Source organism: Acanthaster planci, linkage group LG14, assembly GCF_054643075.1.
Source record: "Acanthaster planci isolate LZ-2023a linkage group LG14, COTS_SCS, whole genome shotgun sequence".
NCBI classification, from domain to species: Eukaryota; Metazoa; Echinodermata; class Asteroidea; order Valvatida; family Acanthasteridae; genus Acanthaster; species Acanthaster planci.
Genome location: NC_141790.1, coordinates 5,826,165 through 5,841,596, shown reverse-complemented (window position 1 = coordinate 5,841,596; position 15,432 = coordinate 5,826,165). Strand labels below are relative to the sequence as shown.

At 41.2% G+C, this 15,432-nt stretch overlaps 1 protein-coding gene across 9 annotated transcripts in view; it reads left to right on the top strand.

The window, feature by feature from the left end:
* The window catches only part of LOC110975735 (cysteine protease ATG4A-like), a 105,179-nt gene that overhangs the window by 42,544 nt on the left and 47,203 nt on the right, over positions 1-15,432 (top strand). For 8 of the 9 annotated variants that reach the window (XR_015427628.1, XR_015427627.1, XR_015427626.1 and 5 more), the window contains 2 exons: positions 2,271-2,423; positions 13,856-14,137. Coding sequence is in view for 2 of the 9 variants with exons in the window: in XM_087145516.1 (XP_087001642.1) it covers positions 2,271-2,423; positions 13,856-14,137 (435 nt within the window). In the remaining 7 variants the exon portion in view is untranslated. The remainder of the gene's footprint in view (positions 1-2,270; positions 2,424-13,855; positions 14,138-15,432) is intronic. The other variant, XR_015427631.1, reaches the window with a different exon arrangement.

Below are 15,432 nucleotides of genomic sequence, written 5' to 3'. Positions count from 1 at the left end.
TATTGCAATCACATTCTAGTTTGAACAGTACTACCGCTCGGTAAACACACCACTGGCCCCGTCCAGCTTGTCCCATTACCGTGGTGGACCACTCTCAACACAGCCCAACCAATCTGAGTAACGATATCCTTGTGCCCTACCAACACTGTTCAACTAAAACCCATTACCGTGGTGTGTAAGATACCAGACCATAGAGGGCGCTAGTCAGTCACTCCTTTCGGATAGTTCTCAGAGCTCAAGTTGGAAATAAAAGAGTAGCTGAAGTTGTCACCTAAATGCAGGTCGTCCTGGCTCCATAATAACCCTCCACACATAACATGGTGGACCACTCTCAACACAGCCCAACCAATCTGAGTAACGATATCCTTGTGCCCTACCAACACTGTTCAACTAAAACCCATGGTCTTCAGTGTTTCCCCCGGAATTTCTTAAAGTTTAGTGAGTCTGGGTGAGGAAAAGGCTGAGTGGGGGTTTTCACTCACAGATTGCAAATGAAAATAAAAATTCTCATTAACATAAAAACAACAGTTGTCATTAAAGCTCGTATCTGTCATGAACAATTGTTGAAGTTACAGTGGGTTGAGACTCTTACATGGTTAAAAGCAATACAAATCCTATTTCATTAGCCCTTTAATTATTTTACACAATTCTATTGTCCATGGTGATTCATGGTAATAGTCAAGTCTGAAAGTGTATTTTTATCTCGATGATAAATAAGGCACAGACATACAAAATACTTTGCATAGAGGCTGGCAAAGTTATCCTCTTGACTTCCACCATCGATAGTTTCAGCGTTTTGTCCCGAAAATTTTTGCTTTTTTGTCAGGAAAAACGAGGGTGATTGGACGTAACATCTTTGAATTTGCAAAAAGTTCAAGCACGTGCGCACAAGCAACACTTTTTACAATATGCATCGTTTTGTATACTGCAGCGGATTCTTGTGATATAGTATATTGTCCGGCGCACCAACGAGTCAGTAGACCGTCATGAAAAAGAAAAAACAAGTTTAGGACCAATTGTACTTTCCGTGAAATTGAGCACGAAGCATGTTTCGAAGTGAATTTGTCAGTATAAACACTAGAAGACCTGTTTTGTGTCTATTGTTTACATCACAAAATTCACTTGCTTTTGCTCTTCCTAAAGAATTACGTGCCATGTACAGTTAATGTACGTGTACATGCACATGTGCATCCTTGTGTGTCCAGCTGGCCGCCCGTGCTGCGCGATCGTCAGTTACAGTATCGTGTTTGGATCATTAAATATTTTTGTAGCAAGTGTTGAAGGTAATTTAATGGCAACATTTTAAATGTAGCACTCAATTTTAAAGCGTAGCGGTGCCGCTACGCTATAACGCTTTGGGGGGAAACACTGGTCTTGCAAACCGTAATTTTAGTCAGTTGTTTATTTCATCACTTAACAACTTGCTGCCAGGGGCAGTTATCAATGTTGATGATGCTGGTCCAGGATAATTATCATTTTTTTCTGTTTTCAAAATTCTTTAAAAATTCCTATCTTCATTTACTGGACACTTACAAACACGTGAAGGAATGTCTGGTGTCCACCACTGCAGCGATGAGCCACACAGCCCCACTGCATGCTAATCTGGCCTCCGTTGAAAAGAGGTCAGCAGCACACTGAGCTAGGTTCGTGGACAAAAGAAAGTTCTATAACACCGCACAATCTGGGCTCTTTTTACAATGCTGCAGGCCTGGCTAAAATACTCAGGCATCAATAGATTTTGTCTGTCAGGCTAGAGTGCACAACAGACAGTCCTTCACATGTTTGTAAGTGTCCAGTAAATGAAGATAGGAATTTTTAAAGAATCCTGAAAACAGAAAAAAAAAGATAAATATCCCCGCCAAACATCATCAACATTGATAACTGCCTCGGCAGGAAGTGGTTAATGGATCGTTCTACTAATGGCTCACAATTAATAGTCTCACAACCGGTCCCCCCTCCAACTTTGAAATTGATTCCACCATTGTTTATCACCCAAGTCAACCCCACATTGGCACCCGGCAAAATCTTCCCCACAATAGCTGAAAATGAGAGGCTCACTTTAGGTGAGAATTGCCCTGCCAATTACCTGTAGCTACACTAATGAAATCCTACAATGTACAATGACAGTAGAGTAGATATGTCATTATTCTGTTTCCTCCCTAGAATCAACCATATCCGACAAATTATTGCTCTAAAATATCCTACTTGGCTTCCCTGTGAATGGTTTTCAGATTAACATGAGCAACAACTTTTCTTCATTTCTTTTTCAGCACAAATGGGTGTTGGTGAAGGCAAGTCGGTCGGTATGTGGTTTGGACCTAATACTGTTGCTCAAGTGTTACGCAAGCTGGTTGCCTTTGACAGTTGGAGCAATATGGCAGTACATGTAGCCCTCGATAACACTGTGGTGCAAGAAGATATAAGTAAGTTAGCAAATGAGTAGACAGCTAGAGTTATGTCTAATGTTAAGGTACTTTATGTAACCCTTAAAATGCTCCTGTCTGTACCTGCTCTCCAAGCCTTTCACACTTGAAATAATGCCGCTGTAACAAACATGATGGGGTCCACCAAAAATATGTTCAATCTATCAGTTGTTTGGTATAGTCCATGTTTGGTGACAGCCTGCCACATGATTGCATGAATGAGAGGACTCTTGGCCAAAACTTCGACGTTGAGAAAAATTAAGTTAAAAAATACCTGGAAAGCCTTGCATTTTGTTGAATGTTGGCATCTGTTCTTATCTTTCCATATTTCACCCTTAGAGTTGTACTCACTTTAAAGTCATATTGCAAACTGAAATCAAGTTTAAATGTTGGTATTAATGGTAAAAATTGCTTGGGACATGCAGTTTGGTTACACTGGTTCACACTGATATAATTTTTCGAGTACACTAGATGATTAGACAGTAACAAAAGTGACCAAAAGGAATATTGACATAATATAAAAGCTACTCATAGGTGAAAAATAGATGATCAAGGTAGAGCAAGATATAAACATCTTAACTGCTATTAAGCATTAAAGCATGCGGTTCAAAACCTACTCACGGTGATAATCCGAGAGGCTGAGTTACAAAATAAAAGTATAGTTAGAATAACAATGGGAAAAAGCACCTGTAAGAAGAAAGTAGTACATGTACCTCTTACAAGTGCTTCTTCCCAAGAGGTGGACGAAAGCTACTGAGCAAACAAATACTCAGGTGGTCATGCTGTGTCAATAGCTATCCTAAACTTGTCATTCTTCTAGATATGCACATGCTTTTTTATTTTTTTTTCAGTAGTTTACTACGTTCAACTAACATGTACCTGAATGACCTACTACAGCATTATTTCCCTAACGCCAGTTAGCCATTCACTAAAAATTGATCAATCGCAGTACGCCCTCATGTGCCACCATGCAACGTATTGTAACTTGATCAACCTAGATATGTAGTACAAAACTGCTGCAAACTGCTCGCTGACTACAATGACCTAAAACACAGATCTGAAAATATTGAGGGCCTGACTTTTCAACCCCAGCAGGATATTTATCAAAGGCGAAATAACAAGTGGACAGGACAAACAAGCAAACAGGGAATCAACCAAGCATGGATAAATGCAAGAGGACAAAAGGAAAGGTCCATCCATGCTTGGTTGATTCTCTGTTTTTGCTTGTTTGTCCTGTCCACTTGTCGTTTTGCCATGGAGAAAGATTCTGTTAGGATTGAAATGTCAGACCCTCAATATTTTGAGATTTGATCAACTTTAATATTAGCTTACAGTATTAAAGTTATACTATCAGATAGAATGAATATCAAATAATGTATCCTAAATGCAATACTCAAGTATAACATACACAAATGTCAGCGTGTCTTTTGAACAAGAGGCTCATGTATAGAGCAATGGCACTTGTTTATTTACATCCGTAGCTGATAATTTTATAATTATTATAATTATTTTTCGTATCAAATGTTTCCCATACATTAGAGCAATGTCATCAGATTTTATATGCATGTCTTCCGAAGGGTGTCTTTCGATGAATAAGTTCAGCTAAATTAAGGAGTCAGTGTTATTATGAGTTGACAGCTCTAGAGCAGCAGCTGTCATGCACATACAGACTTGTAGGGTACTGATAAAATCCGATCAAGACAAAAACTCACAGCAAGTTCATGAGCAATGCAAACGCACGTGCGTTTGCCTATTTTGGCATCAAGCAAAATGAAATACTCACTAACTGTGCATTCAGGTTGTTTGCATATCGCATTTGTTGACGTATTCTTTTAAAAAAATTTGTGCATGTAATTAAGGATGCGGATTGCTGTTGGATAAAAACTCTGCATTTTATTGAACAATACCGGTTACCTGACCACATAGGCTGAAAGAGATTATGAGCTGGATGAAACTTATCATCTACAATGGACTGAACTCTTGTGTTAGCTCGAGAGTGGCACAAATCGTTTAGTGATGGAAGTTGGCATCCAAATGTCTTACTTGCAGTGCAAATGATCCGACTGAGAAACTTCTTGTCATCAATGGTAGCATTGTCCCACTAGACAGTGATTGACTGTGTCAAGACACTCTCAATCACTGACTTGTAGAACTTCAATAACAGTCTTTGGCTGACATGGAAAGTCTTCAACCATCTAGAGAAAATTGTCTTTGTCAAGCTTTCCTGATGAAGCAATCCATATTGAAATCCCATTTTAGTTCTGTAGAGATTTTTAATACCAAGAAATTTGAAATATGTACTCTTTCAAATTCTGAACCATTAATGACTAAGGGAACAATACTAGGTTGGGTCTTCTGAAGTCAGCAATAACTTCCTTTGACTTATTTACATTCAGGTCTAGATTAGAATATTTTGTGCATGAGTCAGCACTCTAGTTTTTATTATACATGTAGCTCTTTGGGAAGAATGTACCGGATAAATGAGCACATTGCCACAACGTACCCATTTATCCCATGTGCTGATTTTTCCATACACACACACATGTACAAGTAGGCTCGTGTTCTGGTTCTGCATTTGGTGCACTGCTGTTTTGGCCGTTGTAAAATTGAAATACCGTTGTACACTTGTCTCACTTTTGCAGCCAGGTAAAAACAAATATATAATCATGAGTAATGACCTGCCAAAGAAGGGCTTCAAAAATTCGGGATTTTTTTCATAAATATTCACATTTGGGGCAGTTACTTTCACAGAAGTTCATTCATAAGAGTTCTCATGATGTAATGGATCCTTGAAACAGGAAAATCTCGATATGACAGTCGTGAAACTTGAACTCTGATACAACTACTGGAGTTTTGTCAGTCACTATCAAGGGTTGGGTTTCAGAACAATTTTTTTACAGTCTCCTGCGTTCACATACCCCTGCCCAGCCTACGTATGCAAATTTCCCATGTGCCTTTTACAATTCGCTGAAAAGATCTGATTATGCATGCTGCCCCCTGACCCACCACAATGCGCTGCGGTCCCGCCGCCATGTTCGTCCTTCTTTTCTCAGCGCCTATAGTTAGACTCCTCTAATTCTCAAGTTCCGTACCTTTCGTGCTATTGAATTGACTTGATTCCTTTTATGAAATAAAGAGTGTTTTCTTGTCTATTGGTAAGAGTGCTTATTTTCTTATTTCGTTTCTTGCATGCTTTGTTTTCTTGTGGTTCTTTTCTGCCCCCACTGGCTGCTCACCCCTTTAGCCATCCACTCTGGGTGGCTACTCGGTCATCGGCCCCACAGCGAGCTTCTCCTACATCAGCTCCCAGAAGTTTTCAGCCGCGCCCTCCCGGCCGTGGTTCTTCACACCCTGCCCCCAGTCCTATCAGGGGACAGTGTCCATGACTTCTTCTGTTTTGCCTTTGGCGGCCCCCGAACCCGTCGGCGGCCGCGAAATCACCGCAGACAGCTAGGTCCTCTCCGTCATTGCTCACGGCTACTCCCTCGAGTTTACGAGCTCCCTGCCGTCCGGGATGGTCTTCCGCTCCACTCCTCCCTACGACAAACTCAAAAGCCTGGCTGTGGAAGAGTATATTGCAGCGTTGTCATGCAAACGAGCCATCACACTGGTGTATGGGAACCAGCTATTCACCGGCTTCCTTTCGTCCTTTTTCCTCGCACCCGAAAAAGACCCAGGAAAATAACGACCAATAATCAACCTGAAACCGCTAAACAAGTTCATCAGGCCAAGGCGGTTTCAAATGGAGACTCTGAGTGTGATCCTATCCTCTCTACCTGTTCTGTGCTGGGCCACCTCGATGGGGGGCCTCCCTTCCTCCACTTCATGCATCCAGAGTTTTTGGACTCTTCCTTCCGCAACAAACACATCAACCTGCTGGAACTTCAGGCAGTATTCAACGCCCTTCGTCACTTCCAGCGGCACTTAGTGAGTCTCTCGGTTCAAATCCAGAGCGACAACTCCACAGTGGTAGCATACATAAACCACCAAGGCAGTACTTGCTCCCCCAGCTATGCTTCCTCACATGGAAGATCTTCATGTGGGTGATCGATCACGGCATCACTCTCCAGGCTGTTCACATACTGGGAATGTCCAACAACATAGCAGACGCTCTCTCTCAGGGCGCTGTCCACCCTACGGAGTGGACTCTAAATCCGAGCGTAGTCACCCAAATCTTCACAGAGATAGAGTGCCCCCACGTCGACCTCTTTGCATCGGCTGACAATACCCATCTTCTGACCTTTTGTGACACATGCTCTTCATGTGAATTGATCCGACCTTCTGGCGTACACCTTTCCTCCAATATCCCTCATTCCCCTAGTCTTATTCTAGATAGAACAAGAACCATGCTGGGTTCTTCTCATCGCCCTCAATGCTGGCCTCAACAATCGTGGTTCGCAAGGCTCACAAGGCTCCTGGTTCGTCGACCACAGATCCTTCCACACAGGGAGGATATTTGTCAACCCAGGTCAGGAATCCTCCATCCAGCACCGAGCGATCTTCACTTGACGTGTTGGACACTGTCCAACGGTCTTTTAGAGTGTCAGGCCTTTCTGCAGATGCTGCGTCCATGGCGATCGGGGCCGACGACTCTCCACACGCAAAATTTACAACAGTCGAATACAACATTTTGCTAGATGGTGTAATGACCACGATGTTTCTCCAACTGAAGCTTCTGTAAGCTCAGTTGCAGACTTTTTCACGTATCTCTTTCATTCGGGCCTCCAGATTGCTACTCTCCGCAACTTCCGGTCGGCCCTGGCAGCTGTTCATTCGGGATTCAACAACGGATCAACAATTTCTGAAAACACTGCCATCCACCATCTACTTTAGGGAATGTTTGTTGAGCGTTCTCACGTCAAACGCCTTGTTCTTTCTTGGTACCTTGGCAACGTTTTGCGCATTCTCACCGGTCCCCCCTTTCGAACCGCTGTCCGATGCATCTGATCTCCATCTTAGCATCAAGGTGGCATTCCTCCTGGCAGTCGTTACCTCCAGACGTGGCAGTGAACTGCATGCCCTGTTAACTGCTGAAGGTCACATACGTTGGGAGCCGCACAGAGTTCGTCTTATCCCAGCCATCGCATTCCTAACAAAGAACCAGACGCCTGTCTTCTGGCCTCCGGACATTTTTGTCCCCGACATAACCTCCGACAAGAAATGGTGTCTTGTTCATACCCTCAAGTGGTATCTCACGAGGACCAAGCGTCGCCGTGAGACTGGTTCCAGACTTTTCATCACAACCATGAAACCCTTTCATCCAGCGGCGAAGGACACCATAGCTCATTGGACGGTCTCGGCTATCATCTTTGCAAATCCAGACTGGCCAACTCGACATGACGAGACGACTCGATCTCACATCAGAGCCCATGATGTTCTGGTCGCCTCTGCATCCTGGTTGTTCTTCAGAGGTGTCGCCTTGGCAGACATTTGCCAAGTGGCTTGTTGGAAATCTCCTTCCACCTTCACCGAGTGCTACCTGAAGGATGTCCTGCGGAGTGAGACGAATTCTAGAATAGTGAGTGTTCGGTTGAGTAGTGCCCGCCTATACTCTCTTGTAATTGCTCTCCCGTCGCCAACCCTCCTCCAGGGTACGGTGTTACTCCCCATATGTAGGCTGGACAGGGGTAAGTGAACGCAGGAGACTCCTCTCCGTGTGGGTCGGGTCTCCTAGTGATACTTTCCCCTGTCCAGCCGCTTCCGCCCGTCCTTCCCCACTTTGGCTCCGGGGAAATTCTCCACTTCGATAAAAAGGACGAACATGGCGGCGGGACCACATTGCATTGTGGGGAGTTAGGGGGCAGCATGCATAATCAAGTCTTTTCAGCGAATTATAATAGGCACTTGGCAAATTTGCATATGTAGGCTGGACAAGGGTAAGTATCACTAGGAGACCCTACCCACACTAATGTGGGGGAGGAAACTCAAGCACTATTTCATGTAAAAGAACAAGTTATGGTCTCTTCAAATCATGTATTTTTATAATAACAAACCTCCAAAAAAAGGAAAATGTGAGACCAAGGAGAATGGTTGCTATAACTGACTGTTAGCAGGGTAATAGTGGTGTTTATTATAGCGGCATTGTTTCTTACATTGTAATCAGAATAAACAAGTTTTCATTTTCAAAATGGGACACATATTTGCCATGTACATAATGAATAGAAATTATGTAGGTGCTTATGTTTGAAGGAACTTCTGTGTGGTAATAAAGTCATGTTTAATGACTTTATTATTTGCAACTTGTATATGATAATGGTTTGTGTTACACCATTCTGTATGAAAATATTATATCGAAAAGGGTGGCATAGCACTTGTTTTTAAAACAAAACAAAACTGAGTTACAACTACAGTAAAGACTGCTCTGCCATTCAAGGATTCAGGTGTGTCAACTGGGTCATCCCCCCTCCAAAAAAAGAGGGGTAGTTTCAGTTTTGCAACAAAAATGAAACGTAATTTTGCAGAATATACTATTCCCTTTCCTCGCAGATACTTGTAAAAAATAATAACAATTATTCCTCACCCCTCAGGAAGAGCAGGAAAGGTTACGTGTAGAAATTCCCAAATTTCTCCCACCCAAAAAAAAAAATTGGCCCTCCCTCCCAACAATCGGTTATGGATCCACCCCTGCTTTCAGTGATTACGGTTACCACTGTCTCCTTGACAGTAAAGCAAGGAAATCATGTTTTGTCCTTGTAAAGTCTCACTGTATGTTATTGTCTTGAATAATGTGGTTTGCACTGCCATTGGAAGAAATGATTGATTCCTTCATGTATTAAAATGCAAATTAGCCCCAGCATTCAGGGTTTAAACCTCAAGGAACCTCTGAAGCATGTCTTTTTTTTTCTTTTTTTTTGTGGTACAGTTTTGCGCACACGTATGTACACTCTATGGCTTCATTTACATGTGTTCCTTCTCTTCTCAGCTAACTACCAGTTCGATTTCACTCATAATTACTTCAGTATGTCAACTAAGGAAGGGAAAGTCATCAAGAAGCAAACTAAAGACATGCTTGATCCTGTGAAACCTTCATCCATGGCTTCATTGGCCTCGTCAACCTTGCCTTGGGTTAAATGAGTGCAGAACACACCAGCCCCACCTCTGGCTGGTGAGCCTCCTGCAGTTGAACTGGAAAGAGGGCCACCTTGTTCAATTTGCATCACTGACTGGTATCAACAAAGCAGAGATTGTTGATACCAGTATGGTTAAAAATCACATCACCTCCTAACTTGTACTGCTTGGGTCTGCAAGTCAGAGTCCCTTTCAAGACAGTATTCCTTAGATGGGCTGCTTGACAAAGGATTTGACAGCCGCAAAGGAAATTTGTCATTGATGAGCCAACTTTTTGGTGGAAATTTAGTCAAAGAAATGGAGGCTACGGAGAGAGCAAGTAAATTGGTAGCTAAAATGACCAGGAATGCCACAACTACTCTGGGGTCATATAGGTAAATAGGTTTCTCCTCATCATTCTGCTGTAAACGGGAAGTTTTGGGGCAATAATCTCTTTCAAGGGCACTCTGGAGAGTATGTATATATAAATCTACATCAAGTCATAGCAAAATCCAATCAGACTGAAGTACATATACGCTTGATCCGAAAAAATAGATACAGGCACATGTGTTCCTCTTCAGACTTGTTATCTTCAACATTTTGTTTGTAACTAGCAATCCCTACAACAAATGGTTGGATACTTCTGTTGTTTGTTAGAAACAAAATAGAGTTTGTTGACATTCTGTTTCAATCAAGGAGCGGTAGCAGCAATAAATTTTTAAGCTCAAGTTGAGATCGTTCAGAGGAACGTTGAAAAAATAGTAATGAAAGGGGAAGTCACTTGGGAAGAACCAGTGATCTGACAGCTTACTATGTCTTTGGTTTTGATTCCCAAAAACTCAGAAGAGCTCTGCCCTGTGATAAACCTTTTTTAAAAATAATTTTGTTATGTATCAGCTTTTCAAAATTGAAGGGAAAATTAAGTATAAGGTTGACCTACTTCAGGAGGTATTTTTTTTGTTCCATTGATCTCAAAGGGGCATATGTTCAAGTACATGTACATGTACTTGAACATGTTACTTGGGATGTTTAGAAAATTCTTTATTACATTGACTCACTCCCATCAAGCATGAGGCTTAGTGTAAAATAAGGTCCATCAATGTAGTGTTAATACCTGATTTTGCTATGATATCGATATGAACGATATCCTTTTGACATTGCAATCGATATATCAACAGTGCAGATATAATGAAAAAATGAAGCTACTTGTATAAATTGCAATAAAGTAGTTGTTTTATAGACAATGTCTTGTCTTGAAATAAAAGTGTCTGTTTTCCATGGCCCAGAAAAGCAGTCAGCAAATTTACCTTTGATTTGTTTTTCCTCTTCACATAATATAAAAAGTGGTAAAAAGTAAACAGCTTTGTGGTGTACAATGTTTTTTTGCATTGTTAAGTACATTTAAGAACTTGTGTGCATCCGCTCCGAGCAGAAACAAAAGAGGATACGTTTTGAAATGAAATTGACAGTCCTTTGGTAGTCGTGCACGTTTGACGTGGAGCATGCTCAGTAACATTGCTTGACTTGCGTTACTAACCACTCTGGACTTGCGTCACACGAAGAAGTCCAGGAGAGTATTTGAACTTACACTTGCCAGCCAGTCTAAATGCCCCTCAGCTCATAGGCCAGTGCCAGGTGTTTTCTTGGCTCAGTATCCAGCAGACCCCAAACAATTCCCTTTCCAAAATTCTATTAACAAAATGTCCCATGTTCAGTGGAATATGGAAGAGCAGTCTTATCTTCGGTTTAGCTATGAAATATACCCAACAAGTTTTCATGACGAAGTTTGTCTTACTTTCTCATACTCAAAAGATGCCTAAGAACTACAAAGAATAGCTTCAGTGGTTTCTGGGAGATGTACATGTATACCCTGCAAGGGTTATTTAGATTTTTATGCATGAAGGAATCAACCATGTGTGGGACAAACCATATTAAGAGATACAATAAGACATGGTGAGTCTCTCCTCCTCAGCCTCATATAATTTAAGTTATGTACAGTGTTCTCCAACATGTAGGAAAGACTTGGCGCCCTGCCATGCTTTCTGGGGTGCCTGCCATGCTTAGAAATCGCCGCCAAGCTTAAAAAACATGCTGCCGTGTTTACATTTTTTGGCTCTATGGTATACATTTATAACAGAATTAATTTAGAAACAATAACCACCGCTTCACTTTCGATCCAAACCTCGAGACTCCCCGACAATTTTGGCCTACCAGTACCAGTTTGCAACACGAGGCAACCTGATGCTCGAATCAACATACGTTTGAACATCGCCCCACATGATATTGACAACCAGTATTAGTCTGATCTCAGCTATTTTATTGTATCATCGTATTCGTGTGTCATGAGTGTGGGTCTGTATTACCTGGAAGGGCGGGGGTTTGCTGCATTACTGTTTTTGGCACTGCCATGTGATGCTGTCAGCATTTGATGGTTATCTAGTGGAATACATAATGACTATAATACGCAAGGTGTGGTAGTATGCCCTGTCAAGAGCATAATCCCCCCCCAAAAAAAGAAAGTATATGTTAATACATAGTTTATTAATATTTAGTTATACAACAGCTATGGGATATGATCACCCATTGGTATGGGATTTTTCAGTGGAAGGGTCCACTAATTGGATTGCTGCTCGTACATGTAGGTATCGGCAACAAGAGGAAAGTTGGCCATTGAAAATGGGATAAGTTGGGCACATCGTCAACGGTGCACCATACAATTTCAGCACATATCTCTCTCAAATGAAATTTTTGATTCGGTTTGAAGGGCTATATGGATCAATGAGGAGTACGCAATTCTGTCTGCCCTCTTTTCACTTTCTGATTGGGTTTCAGATGAAACATTGCAACGGTGAACCATGAAAACAAAAAGAAAAAGAATGTTAGTGACTCTCCTTTTTTCAGTTGAGGTGGTGTACCGTTGCGGTTGTTGTTATTGCCCGTGCGCTTGCAGCATATTTAAAGAGTGGTATGAACGTGCTCCCTATTAGGATTAGGCGGACTTTTTAGAGACAATCCTGGACAAAGCTCATTGGAACATGCCTCTCTCCTCACCCCCTGTCAATGTTGTTTCTTATTTGGGTAAGCTGGGCCGAACCTTGGTCAAATAAATGACTGCAACATTGAAAGGGGGAGAGGGGGATCTTTTCACCATGCTTCCCACAAAGAGTTCCAACTATTTTGTTCAAGATTGTAGATGCCCCCTCATTCCATGCAATGTTTGTGTGTGTAGGCTACGCGTGTACATGTGTATTACGTTCGTTGAGTGCATACATGTCCGTGGTCTATTTTCGGTGTACATTTTGCCCGCGTCATGGCAAAACGTTCACAATAACTAACATGACATTTCTGCCCCCTGATCCTTTTAAAAGTAGGTTTTGTTTTCGTCAATACTTGGAAGTGAATAAAATTGAGGGATAGATGTGTATGAATACCTTAACAAACAAGAAACACTTTCTTTTAAAAGAATTGAAGGATAAATTTGACTTTAATACTTTTACAACCCAGATCCCTTGGATGACATGTCATTCTAAGTCAATAGTTGAAAATAATTGAAATTGTGGAATGAGGATATACATGTACTCATTGGTACTGATGTTTCAATTGAAGTTCTTTTTAGTAATTCTGTGCATGAATAAATGGAAGTCTTTTTAAATCTTATAATTTTTGCTCAAAAAAAATAGGGAAAATAGCCAGGAATTGCCTTAGAACACACCACATTCCTGGGGTCCTTAAGCGGGCCCCGGACCTCATGCTGTGAGAGCTCGTGCTACGTGCTCGCATTGGTCCCAAACTCAGCACCAACCTTAATTTTTCAAATTTGGAGAACACTGTATGTAGTAGGTAAGAACCCTGGCATAATTGGAAAATTTGTGCTTACCTTGTAATCCATTCTTCGCAGAATCTGCCTTTGAACTTAGTCTTGATATGATTATTGTGTGGCTTCGAGGTGAAATTTTGGGAAGGCCTGTCTCTCACTTGTTGAACTTATATGGTCAATCAAAGGACACATAGATGTCAACTTGTGCTTATTCCAAACCTCCTTCCTACTTGTCCATGTGTACATGTATGTCCCATACTGTAAGCCGCTGTACAAATTTATCATTAGAATTTCCCTTTTCCTACTCAGCAAACAGTGTTTTGTTTGCCCTTGTGCCTTGCATTGCAAAGTGCGTGTGAGTGCAGTGCCTTACATGTATATGTGAAGATACCGGTAGGTCTGGGGAACTGATGCACATGAAACTTTGATAATCAAGGGATGAAAATTGCTGGTCATTGAAAGTCAGAGAAGCCACCTGTACAGTTTACAGTACTTAAAAAGAAATATGCATTTTAATATCATGACTACATGTATTGAAATTATTCTGTACATTGGTTTACCATTTCAGGAAAAGTCTGTTGTGGGTCAAGGGAAACACAGTGCGGACATGCCTCATCAACACAGCCCCCATCAAACAAATCTGTGCATGAGACAAAAAGTGATGCTCGTGCAGAGTCTGCTTTCACACGAGCATGGAGACCTGTTTTGATATTTATACCACTACGACTTGGATTGAATGAGATCAATGCAGTATACGTCAAACGCTTGAAGAGATGTTTCACCTTACGTCAGTCTCTTGGTGTGATAGGTGGCAAGCCAAACCATGCCCATTATTTCATAGGCTTTGTTGGTGAGTCGTACATTTCTCTGCTCTCTTCTGTTTCTTTCTCAAAATTATTTAAAAAATATAAAAACTACAAAATTGATTGTAATGCCATGTTAATAGATTGTTATTTTTAATTGGTCAAGAATCAATAACATGATATACCACAAACATGGATGTACCAGGTCCAAAGTTATTTTCAGTGTGATATGTGAGTGATGTACCCCATGGGGTACATTGTGCTGATCTTTCCTACGACTGAAAGTGTCATTTCCACTGTGTTGTTTCAGCCTGCCTTTAAGTACGACGCTGAACAGCCACACTGGTACTATGTTGTTCCATGTATATGACATGTGCTCTGGGAGACAGCGAAGCACTATCTCCTGCTGCAACCGCCATTTTTTTTTAACATTGTTCATGTTAACTTGGCCATTTTTGCCATATGTGTTATTTCACTTTAAAGTGTAGCTGCAATAAAGTTGTCTTGTACACAAAATTTTTTTCAACTTGGTATCCTTCAATTTTTGAAAAATAATTGACTTTCCTGTGTAGTCAAATACATTTGAAAAGTACATGCTTTTAAACAACTAAAATTATCCATGCTTTCCTGGAAAACTGAGGGTGCTATTGCTGTGGAATAATTTTGGAAAGACATGGTTCAATGTGTAGGTGTTTCTGTTCAAATTGTGAACCCAGAATTTAGTAACTGAAACTTTTCTGAGAGGGATTGATGATTCCTTATTGCTATGTACATAAACAACAATGAATCAGCAAAGAATAGAAAACTGAGTCCAGGAAAATCTACAGAAATGCAGGACTTTTGTGGGTACAAACCAATGAAACATTGAGGCTTCTTACTGAGATGACACCACAGCTTTGCTCATGATTATGGAAATACTCATTGGAATAAAAAGGCTTTAAAATAGTAAAACAAAGTTTTAGTTAAGTTGTAACTGAGACACAGGTGCATTTTGGAGATTTGCATAAAAAAATTGATTGCAGCTACCCTTTAATGATGTTGGTAAATGACAGCAGGTTGGTTTTTAACCACTTGCTGCCGGGTGGTTTGAAAAATGCAGTGCACATAATCGGGACTTTTTCAAGATTTTCAGTTTTCAAAATTCTTCAAAAATTCATCATTTCAATTAATGGACGTTTACACCCACACGAAAGACTGTCTGGTTGCTAGTCCAATCTTACAGACAAAATCTATTGACACTCGAGTATTTCAGCCAGGTCTGCAGCCTTGTAAAAAGAGCCCAGATTGTGCGGTGTTATGTCACTTTCTTTCACAAACCTGGCTTAGTGTGCTGCTGACCCCT